Raw genomic sequence first — 24,913 nt, 5'->3', positions numbered from 1 at the left:
GTTTAATCAATTCGGTTTAGTTTATAATTTTAATAATTTTAATTAATCGGTTCGGTTCGGTTATTTTCATAAAAAAATTAAAAAAATCGAACCGAACCGAAATTATTATTATTATATATAGAAAATAAAAAAATCGAATCAAATTGAATCGAATCGAATCGAACCGAATCAAAATCAAATAAAATCGAACCGAACCTTAAGATTTTTGAGTTTTGATTTCTAATTTTTTTTGTTTTTTTGTTTTTATTATTTAAATTTAATGTTAAAAATATAAAATTTTATAAATTTCGATTTGATCGGTTTAAAACCAAATCGAATCGAACTAATATTTATCGATTCAATTCGATTCGATTTTCTCTTATCAATCGATTCGACTCTGTTGTCAAAATTTTTAATTTTCGATTTTCAATTTTATCGATTCGATTCGGTTCGGAACCGAATCGACCATTTGCACACCCTATCGACATGATTCCAATCCCATTCAAAACAAAAACACATAATTACAAAAAAAAATCAATCGAATTACTAGTTATTCGGAAATAGCCCTCTAATTTTCCATCAACAGCGATTTCAATTTGTTTATCAGTATTTTACTTTAACTTTGAATCTCTACTCTTTTAATTTTTTATTAAAAAAATATTAAAGATAATCATAATAAAATCCAAAACATAAAAACTCTAATATTCATTAACAGAACAACTACAGAAAAAACAAAACAAAAACAAATTCTGTTAAGCCAAACCCGAAACGGTTCCATTTACCCTTCAAAGCTTTTCCCCAGAAAGAAGAACACAGAATCGGAAGGCACTTGAAAACGAAAACAGGGAAGAAAAAGCTGAATATTAGCCCAGCTTTATATACAGAGGAAAATTTAAATAAGAAAAAAAAAAATTAAGAAACGCTTCTCTTGCCAGGACGATCAGCTACTTTGAGAGTCTTGTCAATAAGTTGTTTGGCTTTTCTACTACGGATCTCAACTTTAACACTGGAACTTTTGTCCATTTTGAAGTATCTTTAAATCAAATCCTAAAAAGAAATAGAGACAATTGGCAGTGCTATCCACATATGTTCAGTGAGATTAGTTTCAGTTGTTCTGTTGCTGTTGCACACTGCAGTCCAAAAGTTTAGGAATGATAACCATCAGATTTTTACGAATATTGAACTCTAATAAGATAAATTTGAGTATTATATAATTGAATTTAAAATAAATTTAAGTTTAAAAAATATTATTCGTGACGAATTTAAATCGAATTTAAATTTTACATTTTGGATATCTATTATTTAAATTCATTTATATAAATACTTAATTAAATATAAAATATATATTTTTTATAATAATATTCATAAATTTTTATATATTTTATTTTATATAAAATGAAATTTAAATATATTATTAAATTTTTAAAATATAAATTATTAATTAAAATAATTTTTTATGTAAAATATTAATAAAAAAATATAAAATTAAATAAATTTAAATTTTTTTAAATAAAAATAATTAAATTTAAAATAAATTTAAATAATTAAAAATAAATTTTAATTAAATTTAAAATAAATTTAAATTTTAATAATATTAATATAGAATAATTTTCATGATACCTTACACACATTGCTATCCCTATAATTAAAAAAAAAAAAAGAAAAAAGTCAAAACTTCACATCTTAACATAAAAGAGTTCCAACTTAATTTTCAAATCCACCCATTCTAATCTCCTCCACATAATTCCAATCTCATTCAAAACAAAAACACATAATTACAAAAAAAATCAATCGAATTAGTAGTTATTCGGAAATAGCCCTCTGATTTTCCAACAACAAAGATTTCAATTTGTTTATCAGTATTTTATTTCAACATTGAATCTCTACTCCTTTAATTTTTTATTAAAAAAATATTAAAGATAATCATAATAAAATCCAGAACTTAAAAACTCTAATATTCATTAACAGAACAACTACAGAAAAACAAAACAAAACAAGAACAAATTCTGTTCAGCCAAACCCGAAACGGTTCCATTTACCCTTCAAAGCTTTTCCCCAGAAAGAAAAACACAGAATCGGAAGGCATTTGAAAACGAAAACAGGGAAGAAAAAGCTGAATATTAGTCCAGCTTTATATACAGAAGAAAATTTAAAAAAGAAAAAAAAAATTAAGAAACGCTTCTCTTGCCAGGACGATCGGCTACTTTGAGAGTCTTGTCAATAAGTTGTTTGGCTTTTCTACTACGGATCTCAACCTTCACACTTGAACTTTTGTCCATTTTGATGTATGGTTTCTTCGACTTCTTCAAGGCTCGAACCTTTGATTTTATTGACTGCACTAGATTCTCTAGCTGGTTTGCCATTTGGGTTTCTATATCTCAAGAATTTAGCTGGCTATAAGAGAAGAGAATTGAGTTTTCTCTTATGAATCTTGTTTCTCTTTTTCTGGCTATTGTGATGCTTTCCCAGTTACTGAGTTTTTATTGATTTGAAGTTCAAAATTGGATTTGTCTTCTAAGATTATTACGATTTTGCCATTGCTGGTTTCTTTTGACTTTCTTATCTGGGTTGGAATCAGGTGTACTTATGTGTATCTGTTTCTTGAATATGCACGATGGTGTCAGAAATGTAGAACAATATTGAGGCCGACAATTCTTGAAGTCTTTGGTCTATACATTGAGAGTCGGAAATGTAGAACAAAAGCAAACATGCATGGCCCACAGAATTCAAGAGTCAAAATATTGGTTTGCGCATTCACAACAAGTTGAAACTCATAATTTAAAATTAGGTGCAATTGAATGAGAATAAATTTAATAATTATAAAATTAAATATTTATATTTAATTTTATATATTTTTTATTTAATTTTATATAATGTTTAATGTAAATATTTAATTTTTTTTTTATTATAAAATTTGATTTTGAGATGAACTTATATTAGTTACGCTCTTTAAAATTTTATAAAAATTAAAGACAAACTTTCTTTTACATGGTATGAGATGCTTGTGGGCAATTTCATTTCATTTTTCTATATTTTACGCACTGAAAAATAATTTATATATATAACATTTTTTACAAATATTTTTTTTAAATATTTTTTATAAATATTTTTTTAAAATATTTTTTATCATTTAATTATGATATTTAACTAATGATATATAAGTATTTTCATATTTTAATAAAATTATTAAAATTTATAAAATAAAAAATAATTTTATCTTTTAAAAGAAAAAATTATTTTTCTTAAAAATAATTTAATTTTTCATTTGATTAAAATAATTTCATTAAATTATTTTTTAAATATTTCAAACACTAAAAAAAATTAAAAAAATATTTCAAATACTTTTATGAAACAAATGGAGAATTATATTTTCTTTCATTTTCAAAGTTTTATTTGTTTATTCATACCCAAACTTTTCTGCGCTACATTTGAGATTGACAATTTTCTTTTTCCTTCTTTCTTTGTAAATTTCATTATCATTACGGTAATCTAGTCAAGGCTAAATTCTCTATACTAAATAGATCAATAATAATAATAAAAAAAAATTGTCTCTTATAAAAATATTAAGTAAATAAGAAATTCCTTTTATATTCTAACTTAGAATTAAATTTTATTTTTAATCTCATAATTAAATATTTATCTTGAAACTCTGAAGTTCATTCATCCCATTTAAGATTTTTTAAAAAACAATTAAAAGAAAAAGAGAAAAAAAAAAAGTCTACTTTATAACCATTGTCAAATTAGCTAAAAAAAAGATTTTTTTTTTATTCTTTTATTTTTATTTTTATTTAAATAAAAATATTTAATTTTTTATTTTTATTTAAAACATGTTTGCTAGCTTTTTTACAAAATTAATGAATAATGTTTAAAAAAGAAATTAATAAATAAAATAGATTAAATTAATAATTTAGTAAATTTATGTTATTTTTGAAGTGTAATATTTAGAATGAAAATATTTTATAATATATTTTAAGTATATATAAATATAAAAATACATATTTTTCATTATGAGTAAATATAGATAATTAATAAATTAATTTATAATTTTCTTCTGCCACTCCAAAAATGATCATCTAGCTCCCCTATTGTTTCAAGTCAAGTAATTTGAATAGCAAGTTTAAGCATTACATGAATTAATTAAAGTAGTTTATGAACCTAATCAAATAAATAACAATTTATTATAAATTCAAACCAAAACTTAAATTCATTTGGAATTATTTTTTACTCCCTCCATCTATTTTAACCTCATTTTTATAAAAAAAAATTAAAAATACTAATAATTAACTAAAATATCCTTATATATAATTAAAATAGAAAAATTGATAAGAAAAAAGATAAATGAAATAGGGATAACAATAGACAAGGGTAAAATTGAAAAAAAAAATTAATACTTTCTTAATTTCTAAAAAAAAGAAAAAATGAAAGTTTTTTTTTTAATAATATTACTTGAAATGGGGAGAAGAAAATATTTATTAATTTAATATTAATAAACTAATTTATTTAAATTTTAATATAATTTTATTGAATTTAAACATTGAATATATTTCTTTAAATTGACTTAAAATATAAAAAAATATATATATACATTTTATTAGCTGATCAATTAAATCATTGACAAATTTTTCTTAAAGAAATAAATTGCCAAGTTCAAAAAGAAGAACGAAGAAAGGAAGAATGGACATTTTATTGGACAGAAAAAAAAAGGCCAACGTTTTTATTAATTATATTCCAACATTTTAACTTGACATTCCAATTTATGAGAGATTTTAAAAATTTTCCACTTTAAACGATAATAATAATAATAATAATAATAATAATAATAATAATAATAATAATAATAATAATAATAATAATTTATAGTTAATAAATTTTATCATGGAGATTACTATTGAACTAAATATTTGTACATAAATTTATATATTATGTATATACATTTTAATTAATTATACATACGTATTGATATAAATATTTAATTTAATAATTATTAAACTATTTTTCATATGAATTCGAATTTATATTAGATACATCTTAAAATTATGAGATTTAAATATAATAATTGTTAAGAGATATATAATTTAAAATTAAAAATTTTAAATGTAATTAGTAATTAATAAAAATATTTAATTTTTTTATTCAATTGACCAATATAAAAAAAAAAATTTTTCTAGAGAATTCAATATAAAAATTGAAAATAATATTTTTCCATGAAAAAGATGGAAAGAACAAGACACATTACTCTGTGTTCTTGGAATTATTTAAATGTAGAGGGTGTTTAGTTTACCGGTTGAGTTGTGTGCAGCTGATAGCTTGTAGACATCTAAATAAGTGAACTTGTGTGTTTGATAAGGTTAAAAAAATAAAGCTGATAGTTATTGAATAACTGATTTAGTATCCATCAACTGCAGTTTATATCAGCTCTATTTTTTTAATTATTTCTTATCAACCGATAGTTGATTTAATTTAATTTTTTATTTTGATCGTATCATCTTTTTTTATTTAACTCAAAAATTAATATTATTAATAATTTTATCTTTTTCATTTATAATTTTAATATTTTAATTAACACATTTTAACTTTATTAAAATATATTTTTATTAATAACATAAAATATAAAATATTTATTTATATCTAAAAACTTAAAATTAATTATAAGTTTTTTCTCTATCAACAATAATAATTACTTTATTATTTTATTTATATTTTTGATGTTATTTAATTATTTTTAAAAATTTTAATTTTTTTATTTCAATAATAAAATAAATAATATAATATAATACATTAATAATTATATATTTATTTTAATAATATAATAAACGATGTAATATATTAATTTTATAATTATATATTTAATTTAATAATAAAATATAATAAATTTATAATTTTATATTTATTTCAATAATAAAATGAATTATATGATGCATACCCTTATTTGTTATTTCACATGTCAACAATAACATTTATATAATAAATACATAAGTAACAGCTAAATATAATTTTATCAAATACTTAATATAAATCAGTTATCATTAGTTATTAGCTATGAGCTAACAGTAACAGTTATCAGCTGTATTTAACAGTTAAACTAAATAGACTTTTATTCTCATATGATATCGAACTTATAATACGTGCGCATCCACTTTTTGAAAAATTAAATTTGACTATTAAAATATATCTCCACCACCCATTTGAATATGAGAGGATAAATTCACAAACTCTCACTCCTAGAAAATTTAAGGCCATAGAATCCTTAAAAGAGTACATTTAATGTAAATTCAACCTTAATAATTATTAAATAAAATATTTATATTAAAATTTATTTAGAATTAATTAACATTTATATAATAAATACATAAGTAACAGTTATTAAATTCATTCTATCAAGTTTATAATAACTGCACCTATCCTAAAAGTCTAAAGATATTTGGTGAGGAAATGCATGTGCCCAATTCTCCTTGAACATGAGAGAAAGAAGGGCCATTTAAATATGACAATTCTCGAAGGCCAAGGGTCAAGAAAAAGAAATGAGGAAAAATGATAATAAAACAATTAAGAAGCATGTGCAGCAGATAAACGCTAATATCTTTGTAAAGTTGATTCAGAAAGAAGCAACCGACCACGATTGGGCATACATAAAATAATGGCGAAGGCAACGCAATATTCGGGTAATCTCCAAGGCAAGATGTCTCCATCAAGTTTAATGCTAAGATAATGGATGCAAAGCAAAGGAGATTATCAAAGAAAGAATACAGGGATAAAATAAATGCAAGTCAAAAGTCAATTGCTTTAGCTTTTTATATGCAACTAACGGCAAAAATAAACGTTGCTAATGAAGAAAGATGTAGGCCTAGCAAGCATCACCCCTAAGTAAGCTCAGTTTCCCTTCCATGAACTCCCCAATGCAAGCATTACCCCTCCCTTCCCTGCGGGTATTATGGTAGATGGTGTATTACTACATATTAAAATAATTATTTGCTAAAGAAAACTAAAGACCCAAAAAAGGGTATTTGAAACGAAGCCATCAATTTGCCAAATGAAACATGTCCAGATTTGGACGTTTATTATACAGTATTTTATATATAATGCACAGGTTACATTGTGTTCAGGTTCTAAACAGTGGGAAAAAAGACATGCATAAGCCTGTGCCTATCAGTAGGTACAATAGCAAGAAACCTGCCATTTTCCCACAAAAAATTTGAGCATGTAAAAGTAGAACTATGTTTGGTAATTAATATATTATAGCAATAAGCATGAGTTTCAAGTACCCATTAAAGGTCATTGTATGCATATATGTTGAACAAAATTGATGACAATTGCATTATTTCTGTGTGCTCTGACTGTCAGAAGTTAAAATTTGACCTCAATGGAGCCTGAACAAACCATTTATCAATCTGATACCATTGCCTGCATCAGGAGAAAGAAAAAGAAATTTCATATCATACGTTAAAAAGGAAAATGACACAAAGTATTTCAAGTACAATTAACACCAGTCAATGTAAAATTCACTTGGTTTTACTTAAGGGCTGCATATAATTATTAGATTAGAAATTCTTATACAATTTAATAGTAAAGCACAAAAGACAATCCAAATGAGCTCAAGCATGAAGATTTAAACAGTGTAAACGTTAGGTAGGGTCAGACTCGTCATAGTTGAACAATTTTTGCTAACATTTCAAAGTCCAAGTACCCAGAATCTTAACTTCCAAAGAAACCGATATGTACTACATTAGACCAGGTAAATTCTACCCATCTTTAATCAGAAGCAACCAACACTACAGAATGCTTGTGCAATTAGAAAACAAAATTGATGTTCTAGTTTGACTTTTCTTTTTGCCAAATTCACTAAAATTTCCATGTTTCTTGCTTGAGCAAGTAACTGAATATTAATTTGTGGTTTTTTGACCTTTGAACGGTCTAATTTGCAAGATTGAAAAACTTAATTTCATCCAAATTCTAGTTAGTCACAAACTTCATAGTTGTGAATATCTGTCTACTTACCAGTTCAAATGTTATAAGACACAGGCTACATATTGGGATGTTGCTCAAATTGAAAGGAAGGCAGTGAAGTCATAATAAAGGAAGCCTGGGAAGCATAGTCAGAAAATGAAGTGCAAATATGACTAAATGTAGTTCATTGCAAATGAAATGTAAATATGATGCAATTATGAGATCTAAGCATTAGACAATAATATAATACCAGCACTATTCTGCAGCAGATGTTCCCCTTGGTTTATTCTTTCCGCTCCGTTTTCGTCTTTAACATTTTTTTTTATTTCTATAAATGCGTAACTCCTGCTTTTTTTCCCCCATCAAAAGGAGGATTGGAGTACAGGTTTTGTACAGAATGCAAGGTGAGTCCAGTTTCAAGTCTTAGTGCATGCAGGATTATCTAACCTCTCAGCAAGTAGATTATCTTCACATTGGGCAACTAACTACAATGGATAATGCTCAACGCAAACCTAGCCAGGTTACTCTAGCTCTAAAAGAAATAATGTAGAACCATATAAGGGCTTCAATGTTGTGGAAAAGAATAATCCATACAGAAGCCCCTAAAATTTAATAGAAAAAAAAAATTCCATGAAGTGCTACAACTTTTAGTTTAACCTCGAATTTTGTCTAATCTATTAACTTCTCCAAAATCAGCTCTTGGTTGCTAATTTGTTTTTCTTTTAATTTTGTTATTTTGAAGTTTTTAAGTTTCGATTATGACGCTAACAAGGCATGATGATATGCATTGCCATATAGCATTTTTAAACATATGAAAGGATAACTTAGTTTCAATAAATACAAAAAATTAAAATTAAAGGTTCAATAAAAATAAAAGTTAGAAGGGCCGCGTATGTTTCTTCATTAAAGTTTAGGGCTTCGATATGAGTTATTCCCCGTAGAAAATCTAAAATACATTCATGGATGTCTGGAAGGAAATAGGTCATATCAGTGACTAAAATGAAGCGAATGTCCCAATTATAGCATAGTTAGTGCCACGATGGAGGCCTTGCAATCAAATCCCATCTTCAGTCAGGGAATTATTTTTATTTTCCTTTGCTGTTTAAACTTCAAGCTTAATAAATGTTCAACAATCCTGTAAGGATCCTTTTAGACCATGGGAATAGATGAGACTGGAAATTTACAACTGCTTTTAGATGGTCAACATTAGGATTGCAAATTAGAGAACTAGCAAGACCTCCAATATATGATAAGTTAACATCACAATAAAAATTGATACTGAAAAGAGAGCTTAGGTTTCAAGTAGTGTAATTCATTTCTTTCTTTCAGTCACTTACACGATATAATTTGCTGCATCCTTGCTTGTATCCTATACTAAAGACAGTTATCTCCTAGTCCTAATAAGCCATTTCCTTGAGATATATCTGAATCTGACAGATAGTAGGAGCATTGTGAGATGCAAAATCTGATATAAATCTTACTTATAAATGCATCTAGGCATTGGCCAATTGCTGAGCATCAGACCATAACATCAGAGTTGCCAAAAGAGCCATTGTTGCAGTTTCAACACGCAGACGAAGTGGACCAAGACCAACAGCTGTAGCACCTGCTTCCATCATCATGGCCAATTCTCTCTCTGTGAAGTCTGAAGCATTGTACCAACATAATTGACTTTGTTTTCCAAAAAAAAAAAAAAAATCTTGATTGACAGAAAATTTAAGTGAGAACTACAACATATTGGATGTGATTCATCAAAATATCAGAATTTGGGTATGTAATAGCCACCTGGGATAGCATCAATTCCTTGAAAACAATAAACCTTGGAAATAAATATTTTTCATCAAAATCTTCATTTTTTACGTATTCTAATCAAGAAAAACATAATATGGGTGTGTGACCAATGGTATGCACATAAAACCAAGCAAACACAAACATTTTTCTATTCCGTCTACCTAGACAATTCATAAATTACTCAGCTATAGAACATACTAGACAACTCAATTGGAACATGACGTCAAAAAAGAATTTGTTTACATTCTCCACAAGTATAAACCACTTAATTGGCCCATTGATGTTGCTTCTCTTACGAAAATTTAGGAGGAACTCCAATCTAACATGAAAAAATACTGAAATGAGGAATAGGTTTTCCTTCCTAATTCTTAGTTATTCCTTCTAAAGTAAAATATATGGCAAAAGCAAATTTGATATTCAGTAATACTAGTATGCTATCAAAGAAGACCCATAAATCTTCACTTAGTTAGGGAAACAAAGTGAGGGAGGAAAGAGAGTGAAGAGGGAAAATATGAGGAAATTTACTTCATTTATTTCCACAACTCTTATTTGGATGGAAGGAATATAAAAGCAAGGATACCTACATTTCTTTCCTCACCACTCCTTTTTCATTTCTCCCCAAATTGGAAAGATCAATACCATGTAGACCCAACGAAGAAGCGTATAAGTTGCGGAAATGAGAATGTTAAGGTGGATGAGTGGCCATACTAGACTAGATGAAGTCCGTGACGAGAATATTAGAGAAAAGGTAGGAGTGGTGCCAATTGAGGATAAGTTGAGAAAAGGGAGATTAAGGTGGTTTAGTCATGTGAAGCGTAGACATACGGAGGCTCCAGTTAGACAAGTAGAGCACATTGGGTTAGAGGATAAAAACAAAAGAAGGGGTAGACCTAAACTGACTTGGAGGAGAGTAGTACAACATGACCTAAAAGCATTACACATTTTCAAGGATTTAACCCAAAATCGTTTAGAGTGGAGAAAGAGAATCCATATAGTCGACCCCAATAAATTTTTGGGATAAAAGCTTAGTTGAGTTGAGTTGATATTTTCCTCTCTTTCCAAACATAAGAACATCACTTTACCCTCATATTTTCCCACCACCTATTTTCTTTTCTCTCTACTCTCATGTTCTCAAACAGAGGGTAAGACAAATCTTAAATATCCTAAAAGGATGACCTAAAAACTAAACTGATAATCTTTAACACTAGTTACACATATTTTATGTGTAAGAAATCACTCAAAATGAGAAAATAAGAGAAGCTGAGATGCAGAAGAAGAAAATTACAAAAGTACTAACACAGCATGCATGCTAACCTCCTTCTGGTCCCACTATTATTAATCCACTTGATTCTTTTCTCGATGAAGCCAATACACTAACAACAGGAGTAGCTTTGACTGAGCAAGCTATATAACAAGAAACAAGGATTTTTACTTCAACAAACTATAAACAAGTGAATATTAAAACACTGATTTGCACATTCATGGGAACAGTACATATTATAGCATTCCTTAATGTTTTGGCAAACAAAAAATGTTGATGGTGTACAGATTCCATGGTTAAGAGTAAAGACCTGACATCAGCCTGGAGATCAGCTGACCTGACCCAACCAAACTGCAAGACCCAGTCTTGGGCAACATATTTTTACTTGAGGCCTTGAGCCTAACCCAGCCTGACCTATCCATACATGAGTAAGTTTGTTGTGTGAGGTACTCTCTTCCTCTTTCTTTATCGCTACCACTGCAAAAGACCTACGGTACTATTTGCCACATGGTTCACAGCAATCAATACATAACCAAAACTTATCCCTACCTAAAATTCTAGCCATCAACACACCATCCAAAACCCTAGAACCCTTCACATTTATTTAGAAATTTCTCTTTGTTAGCTATTCAGCAGAATGCTTAAAAACCCTGGATTTTCCTGCTGCCAAAAGATCCTACAAACAGAACCAGTTATTCCAGCCAGAAAATGGCAGGTTTTTGCCCTGAACATCATTGAAAATAAGCCCCAACAGGATGAATACCTTTTCTTGAACTATAAGCCCCTTAAATCTCTAATTTAACACACCACAAGCTCATAAGATAGGTCTAATAAACCTTTTGTGCTTCAACTAAGATAATAGGAAATCTTTTAAGTATAAAAAGAAGGGAAGAACAACTCACTAGAGGTAAGAGTCCATCAATTTTTGTAGGAGGATTTAGAAGCATTTCATGCAGCCTTTGACCTAGTATAGAGTTATGCATGAAAGAAATGAAAAGAAGATGAAGCTGAAGCTGAATGAACACTTTTAGATTAAAGAGCCATATATGAACTGAAGTGCGTTAAATACTCAGAAATTTAAGAAGATGATAATAAGTTGTGCATGGAGAAATTCACTATATCAATTTTTTACATTGTTTAGTTGCTGCTAGAATGACGCGTTGCAATCTGTCCACTCGGTTTTCTGAGATTGATGGAGAGCGTTCCGTCAACAGAGGGGTTACGCTACAAGCTCCCAACTCCTGGGAAAAGAAAAGTGGTGACTTAGCAGTTACAAAAGAAAAAGGGATAAAATTAAATAACATCAAATCATATAATGTTCATGTATGCATTTAAGACATACAGTGCATTTCTCAACAAGCCAGTCAGCTCGACCACCTTTTAGAGTACCTACGGAGGAAAGGTTAAGTGATAAAATATGCATGAGCTTAAAAGATCCTAACAACTTTTATGAACAAATTCTACTAAAGCTCACCAAATGCTGCAAATACATGCCACTTTGTAGTATCAGGAGTAACTAACTTTGGATCTCCTATTGCCAGAAAATCAAGTCCAGTACGGTCAATCCTCTGAATGCACCCTTCTACCAGACCTCCTTTCCCATTGAAGAGCTCTACCCTTGCATTTCATCATTTGGAAAATTATAAATATTTTGACGGAAAGCATGCATGATATCTTCATACATGATATTATTTATGCAATAACAAAATTTTAAAAATCCGAGAAGAACATAACTGATGCAGCCAAGGAAGTTCCCTATTAGATCTACATGAATTTCCATTTCCAATCCATAAAAATTAAAAATTGAGCTTAAACCGCATAATATAAAAACCGAGTTTCATACAGCTAAAAATAATGTCCTCTGCCTGCCTACAATTAGTTCTTCACATTAGCTTTCAATAAAATAGCACGTTAAACTTGTACTCCAACGTTAAAACCATTTAAAAAAAAAATTCCAATTAAAAAGACAAAAACCAATAATTCAACTATGTGCGCATGCAAAAGAACAAAATTTTAAAAATGAAGAAGAAGAAGAAGAAGAAGAAGAAGAAGAAGAAGAAGAAGAAAAGCAAAAACAACAAGGATTACTTAAGCATTTTAACAGCCAGCATCCAACCCTACCGCAAATATCTTCAAAGGTATCAGGGGCAGGATGGTAAGAGTCATTGTCATGAGTAAAAAAATCTCACATAAACTAACCTTTTCTAAAATGATGAATGCCATAGAGAAGGATAAAAATTCAACTCTTCCCCATTGGAAGCACAATAGAACTTGATAAAACAATCAGAGAATCAAATTAAGAAAGAAAGTTTAAAAGAATTAGAGCAACAATAATATATCGGATGTAAGCAACGGGAGAATTACATGCCAATAATGTCATAGATATGACAAATGTGATTTTGATTGCCTATAGCGACATGGGTGCATGTACTGGAAGATAAAACTCAAAAGCAATAATTATCAAAAGTACCTATCGTTCGTGCTCAACCTTAAAACTTTAGTCATATGCCAGAATTCATCATCTTGTATACGAACAACACCACCCTGCATAGTCATGGAAAATAATAAGAATGCCATATGCATTGAATCAATATAAATTTACTAATATGCTTCCATAAAGTAAAAGTTTAGCTATATTCTACAAAAATCTGACCCTGCATTGCTGAGATGTCAATTAGAACTAGCTACCAAAAGTGCATCAGCTATATGAGTTTAAATTGACAATATATTTGATCTTTTATGACAAGTAATTAAAAAAAAAAAAAAAGAATCATTCCTAGGTAAGAGAACTGGTACCATCAAAAAATAGTACTGGAAAAAAATATTGCAGTTGCGCAGACTACATAGGCTATGTCTGATTGTTTAACTTGAACTAGCATGGAAATTTTACTCTAATTAAAAAAAAAAAAAAAAGAAACAACTTAGCATGCCTAATTTACCTGACCAAAATGATTTGTCTTTTCATTGAACTATTTGACCCCACCATTGATTAGCAGTGGGAAGGTAAATCACTTCAAACAAATCCATGTCATATAGAGTTTATCAAGCAAAGATTCCATTTTTCAATAATTGTGCCAGCATATCCATATGACACCATACCATTCCATTCCACCCATTGCTTTCTCATTGATTCCGTAATTGATCCTCATATTAACATGATGTGTTTGATTCATGTGGCTTCTAATATGGAGAAAAACCTTCATATACTCATTATGGATTTACAAGGATTACAGTCATTGGAAACTCAGTCTGTTGCCAAAACCAAATCTCACAACCAATCTAAAACTCCTTTTTCAGAAAAGGGTTCAATTTTAATTCGCCAGACCAAAATGTGCAATCAAATTCGCACTGGATTTGAAATAGCATAGACATTTGAATAATTACCAAGAGAAATATTATTTTCAGCTTTTCAAGACAAGGAAACCCCTTAAACACCCAATAAAGTATAAAAAAACTAGCAAAAGAGTTCACATTGAATACTCAAAATTGCACCATGAGTTTAAAGGCCAAAAAATTGTGCAGAAACAACAAATTCACTCAAAACCCACATTGACTAGCAATAACGCCGGCCTTGATCTAACTAATCACTTCCCAATTCAACATATAGCCTGAAACACAAAATAAAAATGAATTGCGTGTTGAGAGAGAGAGAGAGAGAGAGAGTACTTTGGAAGAAGGAAGAACTTCGGAGAAGAAGCGAGGGAGGCCGCCACGGGATTGTTTCGAGTAATCTGATGAAGAAGAGAATGCACGGAGGCCGGAAGGTTTAAGCCATTGACGACTCAAGAGCTCAGCAAAACAAGGTCGCATTGGTAGTAGAACTTGCATCTGCATTTCCCAAAAACCAACTTAAAACATTAGCTGAGCAATGTCTTCTGGGTCTATTGCTCTCAGCTCTCTCTATTCCTGCTTAGGTGTCTGGAATTCTCTCTTTCCTTTTTAGAGGGTTTTGCACTTTTGCTTTGGGTTTAAAGATTTTCATTTTTTGTTCTTGTGTTAACACGATATGTCGTATGTAGCACTCTACGACCTGCTTGTGCTCGACTCAAATTGAGGTTTTCTGTAATGGTATGTTTTGGGCTTGGGCTCACTCTTTTTGGGCTTGGATATTGGGTATGTAGCCTGGAGCTTCTAAAAATTTTTGGGAGGGGGCCAGCCATTGAGTGGTTCCGCCCCAGCTCTCTGAGTACAGTTTCTCCAACAACACGAGGAGCACAGAGTGGCAGAAGGAGCATAGCTCATTGAGGTTCACGGCCTTGAGGTTTTTCTGGGCTTGCTTGTTTTCGACTCCGTCCCAGTTGGTTATGCCTCCGTGGCTCCACTGGAGGCTTGGTCCTCCCATGACCGCTCTCCTGGTTCAGTTTTGAGAAGCCAGTATTAAATTAGTAACATTTTAATTAAATTTTGATTGATTTAGCATTATCTGACTATATTTTCTAATCCAATATTTCTTTTAAAATAATAATAATAATAATACATGTTTCTATCACAACTATATGATAGTCGACATATTCATATTATAATTATATGAAACTCATAAAATAATTATTATTATATTGAAGATTCCCATACAAGTCTAAGAGTATAAGATTCATTATCTTGGACATATCCAAGAGATCATGGAATCACCTAATAGTCAACAATGTCATAAAAGAAATGCAAATAAAACAAGTTACCACACACTAGACAATTCAAATGCTAAGTTATTACATATAAAACTTAGCCAACCAAGGGACACCCATCACTCATCATGCTCAAAGTTTCCTTACATCACAATCATGGGTTTTTAGACCAAGTCATAGACCATACTTATAACATCAATTATATGGTAGCATGCCAGATCTCAAGTACATTATTCGACTCCTGCTGTCGTCATTATTGAAAAACTTTTATCTTAATATCACTTTCAAATAAAAATAGTAACGGATCATATTTTTATGAATACTCAATTTGAATGAATCATAATAGGACAAGTTTTGATAATATATAATTGAGTTTGAGGTTCGAGTTTAAAAAATAATACCCGTTACGAGTTTAAATCGGATTTAAATTTTATTGGTTAGATATTTATTATTTAAACCTATTTATATTAATACTAAGTTAAATATAATTGATTCGATTTATTTGGTTATATAAAATTTTTATTTTTATCAGATAAATTAAATATAATTAATGGAGTTATTTGGTAAAAATTGAGTTTTTTTTTTATTAATTGAGATTTAATTTCGTTAGAAAATATTTTAAAATTATTTAAAATAATATTAAATGTATCAAATATATCTTTAAAATACTCTTGGAAAAACTTAATAATGATGTGCATAAATTAACTGAAATTATTCTTAATTATAAATAAACAAGTCAAATTAAAAAAAAAAATTGATTAAATTTTTGACCAAATAATGGTCGCCCCACCCATTTACAGTCAGACACTATTATTTGCAATAAAATTAAGTAATGATGTATCTAAAGATAGAAAATTTTAATATTAATATTTTATAACTAAACTAAAAAAATTTAATATTTCAAAAATTATTAAAAAATACATTATTATTAATATTATTAAAAATACATATCTAGATATAACAAATAAATAATTAAAAGTCATTTACTATTTTATTTTGATAAAGTTTATTATTTTAAAAAATTATAATAAATTTTTAAATACATAATACACTTTTTTTTGTTTTAATTAATTTTAAATTTTATTAAAAAAAGTATTTAATAATTAAGTTTATGAGGATTCAGTATATATAAATATGTATATATAAGAATATATATATATTTTTGCTTTGAGTTTATTACTGCATATTATGTATAATGAGTATTAAATAAATAAAATTTATATATTTATATCTTGATTTATAATAAAATAGATATAGATCGATGGAATGCAGCAATGGCTGCACCAACCAAGGTCAAATAAGAGCATTAATTAAGGTGATTCACCACATAATGGCGTTTAGTGGGGTTAGGTTAGATTTCATGGAGCCCTGTGCTTAATGATGGTGGCTGCATTACATCAAACATATAATAAACATATCTAGCCAAAATAATTAATGTCTTGCACATGACTCAACACCAAATGGGTCCTCCTCCTACATGTCAAAAATTGTTGCTATATGAGAATGGCTCCAAAGCATGAGACCTAATAATTAATTATGCTGCTCTTCTTCATTATTATGTCTTCAATTGCATAAGCATTTCTTTAGTACACAAACAGTTTTTTTGTAATAAAAGATCAATGCACATCAAAAACACACATCATTAACCTAATTAAAATAAGATTAGGTAGTAAAGTCAAGGGATTCATCGTTTCATTAACCTATTTACTACTACATAAATGGAGTTATTACTTATTTATTAATTAATTAATCATGCTTATAATTTTAATTTGTTGATATCAGTAGAAATTTCGAGTACAAAATTAAAATATGTTTAGAGATAATTCTGAATAAATTTTAATAATTGTTTCTGAATTTATATGGTTATAACATTATAATCCTTCAACTTTAAAATGTAACATAAAACTCTTTTAATTTTTAAATTTTACACAGTAAAATTTTTTCAATTTTTAATTATTGATTTTTCAGTTAAATGTTGATGTAAATAAGTCTAATGCAGCGGTTAGTCAATATTTCTCTCTCATCTCTTATGCACAGTATTAAATTATTTTCTTTACGCGTGAAAAAGTATTTTCTTTACATAAAGGAAAAGAATTCAATTTACACATTGCTTAAGAAAGAAAAAAGAAATATTAATTAAGCACCATGCTGAACTGTTCAAGTCAATGTCTAACAGAAAAACTAATAATTTAGAGTTAGTGATATTTTATTGTATAAAATTTAAAAGTTAGGAAATTTTATATTATATTTTTAAGTTGAGAAATTACGGTGTCACAATTATATAAGTTAAGAAAAAATTATTAAAACTTATCCGATATCTTTAATATATTATATTAGAAAAATTTTAGGCAGCAGGGGAAGGAATTCAGTCAACTAGTAGAATTTTTTTTTTTTTTTTTTAAGAACAAACTAGTAGAAATCTTGATTTTTCCTTTGTTCATTGGAAAAATATGTTAATTTTTTGTTATCATCAGCATAAGGATTTGAATTTAAGAGCACGTCTAGTTTTTCAACGATTATTAATTGTAAAAACTTCCTTATCAGCTAAAAGTGTTAATGACAGTTACGCATGGTAGCATGGTAAACAAGTCTAGAAGTTATGTTAATTGTCTAGTTTTGATATTAAATTCAAAATATTATATTCTTAAAAATAATTTAATTAATATTATTAAATTAAAGATGATTTATAAATAAATTTATAAGATAACCAACCAAATACGTAAGGGTTGGTACGACTAAATATGCATTATCCAACATTGAGTCATTGTTATTATATAAACTCACTTATGTTAGAATTATCTTTAAAATTTTGAAATTTAGTTGAAATCACAAATAAAAAAAAAATTATGGTAAAATATAAATTAATTTAAAGGGTTAAGTTATAACATGGGATTTATTCTTATTTTATTAATTAATATTCTGTTTATTTTGAAAAAAAAATAATTTATATATAAAAAGTATTTTTTTTAAAAATTATTTTTTAATCTATTATTTAATTATAATATTTATGTGATGTATATATTATTATTTTATATTTTAATAAAATTATTAAAAAATAATTTTTTTTATTAAATTATTTTTTAAATATTTTAAATATTAAAAAATATAAAAAATATTTTATGTGAAACAAAGGAAGCCTAAGATTTTCAATTATACTATCCAAACCGTGGGAATAATTCCACAGTTTTAACGTAGGTAAAAAGCTTTTGACCAAATTAGCTAGGCAGACAACTTGCCAAAGGTATTGTTAATCCAACACAAGAAGATTAATTTTTGCAAACGATATAGTTAAAAGTCATAATCAAGATAATGATATTATTAGGAAATTGGTAGAGCTTCATTTTCTTGCCTTGGAAAAAAAAAATAACACAAAAATTGTAGATAATCAAAATATACCAAACAAATCTATACCAGAGACCTGAAATTAACAATGAAAATTGTGGCTGTTCTATTTATATACATGAAATTTATATATAACAAACACAAAAAAAATACCTACAATATGAGAGATATCAATGAAAATAATTAAGAACATAAAGCTAATTAAATCAAATTTTAATTAATTTTCATGGCTTGTTTTTCTGGGTATAGATATAATCAATGTGAGCTGCAAGTGTTCTTCTCATCAAGCACTCTTCTTCCCCTACTCCTTCACAGCTATCTTCATCAACCTCAACCTTCTCTGCTTGATCAAAATCCTTCAACCAAGAAAAAAAATATTACATTTCTGCAAAACTGAAAAATCAAACATTATATATGAGAGAAAAAAAGGGTATTAATTAGGAAAATAACATACCCCGTCTCCGATTTTCGCCGGATTAACACCGGCGGAGGCCGGCTCTGGTCGGATGGCATTGGTGAGAGTGAAGGAGATGATAAGGAGGGAGGCTATTATGCAAAGGGTGCTCACCTTTTTAGAAGCCATTTTTCTTGTGATGTCTAGAAACGTCAGAGAAGCTTGGAGAGGAGAGACTGCGTGGGATGGAATTTATAGTCATTATGGAAGGGTAAAAATGGAATTTGATATTTAATTTTCTAAATTAAGATAAATTATTTTAAAAATGGAAAAAATTGCTAAAAAATAGTGAGAAACATTGTACGGCTGTGGGGTTGAAAAGATGCGTCCTTGAAAAGTAATTGAGTTCTAGAAATATGATTAACGCTGTCGTTTTCACACTAATAATTTTCCATGGACACGGCCACGTGTCAAAACTACTGGTTTGATCAATCTCACGGTTTGAAGTATTTTCGATTCGAAATTATTTTGGTTTGAAATAATTTCAGTAAAACTTTAATTCGGACTAGGGTGAGTACTATTAAACCTAATAAACCTAATTAAACAGTCTTAATTCTGTAATTTAATTCAATTTTTAAGGTAATTTAATTTGATTCTGTTTTAAATTTTAAGAATTTTAATTTTTTCAGTTTGATTTGATTTTAGAGAGAAAAAATTAATTAAACAAGATCGAACTGAATTTCTTTATTAACTTTTAAATTGCTTTATTAACTTTTAAATTGTTTTATTTTTTAGAGAATTTATGTATTATAAGTATTTTTATATATATAAATTATTTATTTTTATTGATTAATAATAATTAGATTCGAATTAAGGTCTAAATTAGATAAATAATTTAAAAATTAAGTCTAAATAAAAAAATAAAACTCAAAAACTAATCAATTCAAATTGAATCAAACTAAATTAGAGCAATTTAATTTTTTATACATTTTAATTTGATTCAATTTTTAAAATATGATAATTCGAAAAATTCAATTTAGACGATTTAATTCAATTTAATTTAATTTAATTTGAATCAAATATTTAGCTCTATAACTTTTTAGACATCATTTATTTAATTTTTATAATTTTTTAATATAAAATAATTGAAGAGACCCAAATATAAAAGAGGCCCAAGTATAAATTCAATATAAATTTAAAAGAAAAGAAAATAATTTTTTAGTTGAGCCGTTTCCCTGATTCCAAGCCGATTTATGAACTGAAACTGTTGATCTGAACTGATTTTGAATTTGATTCAATCAGTCTGAGCTCGATTCATAATTCAAATCGGCTTGTAACTAAGTCCATAAAAATAGTTATTTTTAATTTTTATATTCTTTTTAGAAATAATTTCATAAAAAGTGATAGTTGTAGAAAAATTATTAATTAAAATTGTATTTTTAAGATTTATTCACAAAATTATTTTTTAAAAATATTAAATTCATGCTTAGTCTCTCATCTAACTCATTAAAAAGTATACATATCGTAAACTACAATAACGTATTTGACTTTCTAATATATATTTATTTTAAATAATAAAATAAAATTACTTCACTAAACTCATAATAATTGAAAATGGACTTGCTCTAGAATCATTATATTATTTTTATCATAAATTTTTTTTAATAACATTATATCTTTAATATATTAGATAAATTCAAGAAATTGCACTAGGGTGCAAGATTTATCAAAGTTCACAAATTGATTCATTTCTCTAATATGAAGAAATCTTATAAATAATAATAAAAAACTCTTAAATAATTCAATTTTCAATCAACTTGTACAGATATAATCTTATTCACTTTTACAGGCCTCCTCAACACATTTCTAAGAGGTAGAAAAACAGAGTAGGGTGATTGTCTTTATTTATAAGCCGATTAAATAATCAGTTTATAAATTTTAAATATATATTGATTTATTTATTTATAATAATTTTTTTATTTATAATTGAATTTATAAATTAAAAAAAAAATGAGGGACCTAACTTTTCATTTTAGCATTTATAAGTCATTTAATTATAAAATAGTTTGATCAAATATTTTATTATATTATTCTCCTTTAATTTTTAAAATTTTATCATAAATCTTATTTAACATTTTCTTATTCATTTTAGTAAAAAATGTACTTATAAATTACCTTTTATCAAATATATTAAATGTTTATCGGTTACTTATAAGTAATTTAATAAAATACATAATTATTTAAAATTTTAAATATTTATAATTTTAAATTAGTTTATAGCTACTAGGTGTTTACAAATTAATTTTCAAAATCTAAGTCAAACACCCTTTTAATATTATTGAGAATATAATTTTATTTTTTTTAAAAATTATACATTAGCTAAAATAATGTTTAATTCCTACATTTGCAATGTAATTTTATTTTTAATTACCTTAAAAGTTGAAATTAGCCTCCAAGTTTATTATTAAAATTGAGTAGCTCAAAGACCTTTATAAAATTCAACATAAAATAATTATACTTCATTTTCTTTAAATTAAAATATAAAAATAAAAGTAATAATAAATTTTATCAACTTATTATTTTTGTAAATATATATATATAAGTACAATTAATGGTGAAACTAGGACAGATCATCATGAGATGCATCAATCGGGGGGAACAATCTTGAAATGCAGTGTAATGATGAATTTCGCACGCTCATTAGGCAATCAAAGCATATGTCTCAATGGGCCAAATGAATGGCTCTTGTCCAAGGTTACTAATAATGAAGGTTAATCCCCCAATTAATCTCTTCTTCTTCTTTTTTTTTCAGTTTTCTATTAGGTTTTTCTTTCCAAATTTGAGTACTACAATCAAAATTATATATATATATATATATATAAACAAACAAGTGGAGCATGCTTTTTGCAATAACTATAATGGGTTATGGTGGTGGAGGTGGGTGGCATAAAAGTTGAAAGATAAAAGAAAAAAAAAAAAAAAAGAAAGAATCCAAGCATGAGAAATGGTAAAAGAAAAGAAGCTTCTTGTGAACAGCTTTGATTGATATGTGGCAAGTTGCTACTTTTGGGAATGAATGAGTTAGCTATGTTAGAAATTTGGGCAGATTTTGGAATGGAAAATCACATTCTAAATTAATTTTTATTAATTTTGATAAAATAATACTAAAAATAATTATTTTTTTATGTATAAGATTCATCAAAGTAACTAGAATAAATAAGGGTGTCAAAAAAAATTATTTTATTTAATGTATATAATAATGAACTATCCACTAAAAGAAAAAAAAAATAATATATATAAATTTTTAATATAAAACTATAATTGAGTAGAAAAAAATAATTTATTAAAATAATAAAATTTAACATAATCTTAAATTCGCGATTAAATTCGATAGTAGTTCTCATTTTCTGTAAGTGTTACATTACTACTATTTACTTTATTATTAATACCATCGAATATATCTTTTTCAATATGTGCAATCAAATAATCATTTCACAACTAATCCCCTATAATATTCTATTAACGAGTCTTTACAATTTTTATTTTAGAAAATATCTTTTCAATAGAATAATAGAATATAAATTCTAAAATATAAAATAAAAATTTAAGTTGTGAACTATAATTTTTTTAACATATATAAAAATGAAAAGGAAAAAAATATAAAGCCAATTATTAGGGAATGAGAGAAAATAATAATAATAATAATAATAATAGATGGGAGAAAAAAAAATTATAATTCTATGGATATAATATTTGAGGAGAAGACATAAATGTTAAGAAAAATTTTAAATAAAAAAAATTATTTTAATGGCTTTATAATAATAATAATAATAATAATAATAATAATAATGTTTTTAAAAAAAATTAAGTGAGGTTAATTAACCCACCCTACAATAATAGATTCGCCCCGAGCATAAAGCATGTTCATACGATATTAATATATTTTTTTTTCATCTTAAATTAAAACACACATAATATTTAAAAATAAAATTTAATATTTTAATAAAATCATAATAATTTTATGAAGACCGCCGAGTACAACACCTTTAAACCCTAATTACTCTGTTAGGACTTTTCTCTCCTTGAATTCTACACTCTCAATTAAATGACCTTGCTCTCGTCTTCATGCCAATTATTCATTTGATGGAAATCGAAGCAAATCTAAGCAAGATTTTATTCACAAATTTTGAGAAGATTTCAATAATGTGATCAAAATTTCAATCAATTAATTATTATTAACTTTATACACTCTTATAACATAAATTATCTCTTTCATATTCTTCTTAGAAACCATGTCAAATAGCTTCTGAAACTTTTCTGACTTATACTGTTGAGATCTTTTGTGAAAAAATCTGATATTTGATCTTTTATTTTTATTAACATCATTTAAATATGACCTTAAAAAACTTTCTTTCTTAAATAATGATAATGTGCCTCCACATGTTTTTGTTAATTTTACTATATAATCTACTGTCGACACAAATCATTTAGCAATTGTATTTACCATGTGGATTTATGTGTTGCCATAACTATTACTCTATATTCTGTTTTTGTATTTGATAATGACATTGTTGATTGAACTTTTAGCTATGTTGAAAAATAATAAAATTAATATTAATAAAAAATAAAAAATAATTTCAATATTTAAAAAAAATAAAATTAATATTTGATTATTAAAATATTTAAAAATTATTATTTTAATGATGAATTCAAACTTAATAAAAAATCTGAATTAATTGAGATGAAAATTTAAAAATAGACTTATTTAGACATAGACTAAAATTCAGAGATAAGATTTAGCTTTGTTCCAAATAAATAGTCTCACCTTTACTTGTTCACTACTATATAGCTTATCTATAGTTATTGTTGCTTGCTCCTCACTATGTGGCCATTTTGTTGTAACTAATTTTATTTCTGTACAACTCTAATCACTTGTACTGTGTATTTAAAAATTAAAATATACAGACTTCAATGATATAGTGTAGCCATTGAGCAATTTCAATTTACAGCTTTATAGTTAAAGCTTGTAATTAAAGAGAACTGATATGGTAACAATTATATCAAATGTCGCAAGGATTTTGCGATCGCCAGGCAACTCCCACCGAAGTGAAAAGTGAGGAGTCGTCACTTTAATTTTGAGGAAAAATTAAAGAAAACCATTTATTATTTTAAGAGAATTTGAAAATAGTGTTTACCACTTCTAATTTTAGAGATTTAGGGTTGGGGATCCGTATACTTGTGGGGAAGATGTTAAGCACTCTACATCGTCCCCCAACGAAGATAAGTAGATTTAAATGTGTGCTTTTTATAATTTAATATCGATAATTTTATTAGAGTTTAAATTATAATATTAGTTCTTGTATTTGCTATATAAAAATAGAATGCATAAACATAGGAACGCTCAATGTCTCACCATTTAGAATAGGCCAAAAAACAAAGGTAAATTGGATGACCATAAAGTGAATTTTGACTCCAATTATTAGTTTTATTAAATTTCTCCCTTCGCAAAACTAGGACTCTAATTTTGAAGAGATATCATTTGATTCCTAGAGATTTATATTAAGTAATGAAGATTCTCAG

At 26.9% G+C, this 24,913-nt stretch overlaps 2 protein-coding genes across 2 annotated transcripts; both read right to left on the bottom strand.

Annotated features, from left to right (window-relative positions):
* Positions 1–7,001: 7,001 nt before the first annotated feature.
* LOC110647208 (uncharacterized) lies at positions 7,002–14,980 on the bottom strand. The gene is made up of 9 exons (XM_058151374.1): positions 14,642–14,980; positions 13,446–13,519; positions 12,450–12,592; positions 12,318–12,364; positions 12,108–12,216; positions 11,852–11,939; positions 11,029–11,117; positions 9,405–9,568; positions 7,002–7,380 (listed from the first exon to the last, which is right to left on the bottom strand). The coding sequence occupies exons 1-8, from the start codon at positions 14,807–14,809 to the stop codon at positions 9,417–9,419; spliced, it is 870 nt and encodes a 289-aa protein (XP_058007357.1). The 5' UTR covers positions 14,810–14,980; the 3' UTR covers positions 7,002–7,380; positions 9,405–9,416.
* A 4,010-nt stretch (positions 14,981–18,990) lies between these two features.
* On the bottom strand, positions 18,991–19,564 carry LOC110647207 (phytosulfokines). The gene is made up of 2 exons (XM_021800929.2): positions 19,394–19,564; positions 18,991–19,295 (listed from the first exon to the last, which is right to left on the bottom strand). Exons 1-2 carry the CDS (start codon positions 19,520–19,522, stop codon positions 19,164–19,166), a joined length of 261 nt encoding a protein of 86 aa, XP_021656621.2. The 5' UTR covers positions 19,523–19,564; the 3' UTR covers positions 18,991–19,163.
* Between the last annotated feature and the right edge of the window lie 5,349 nt (positions 19,565–24,913).

Source organism: Hevea brasiliensis, chromosome 8 (genome assembly GCF_030052815.1).
Source record: "Hevea brasiliensis isolate MT/VB/25A 57/8 chromosome 8, ASM3005281v1, whole genome shotgun sequence".
Lineage (NCBI taxonomy): Eukaryota > Viridiplantae > Streptophyta > Magnoliopsida > Malpighiales > Euphorbiaceae > Hevea > Hevea brasiliensis.
The sequence above is the reverse complement of the archived record's forward strand: the minus strand, read 5'-3'. Positions and strand labels throughout refer to the sequence as shown.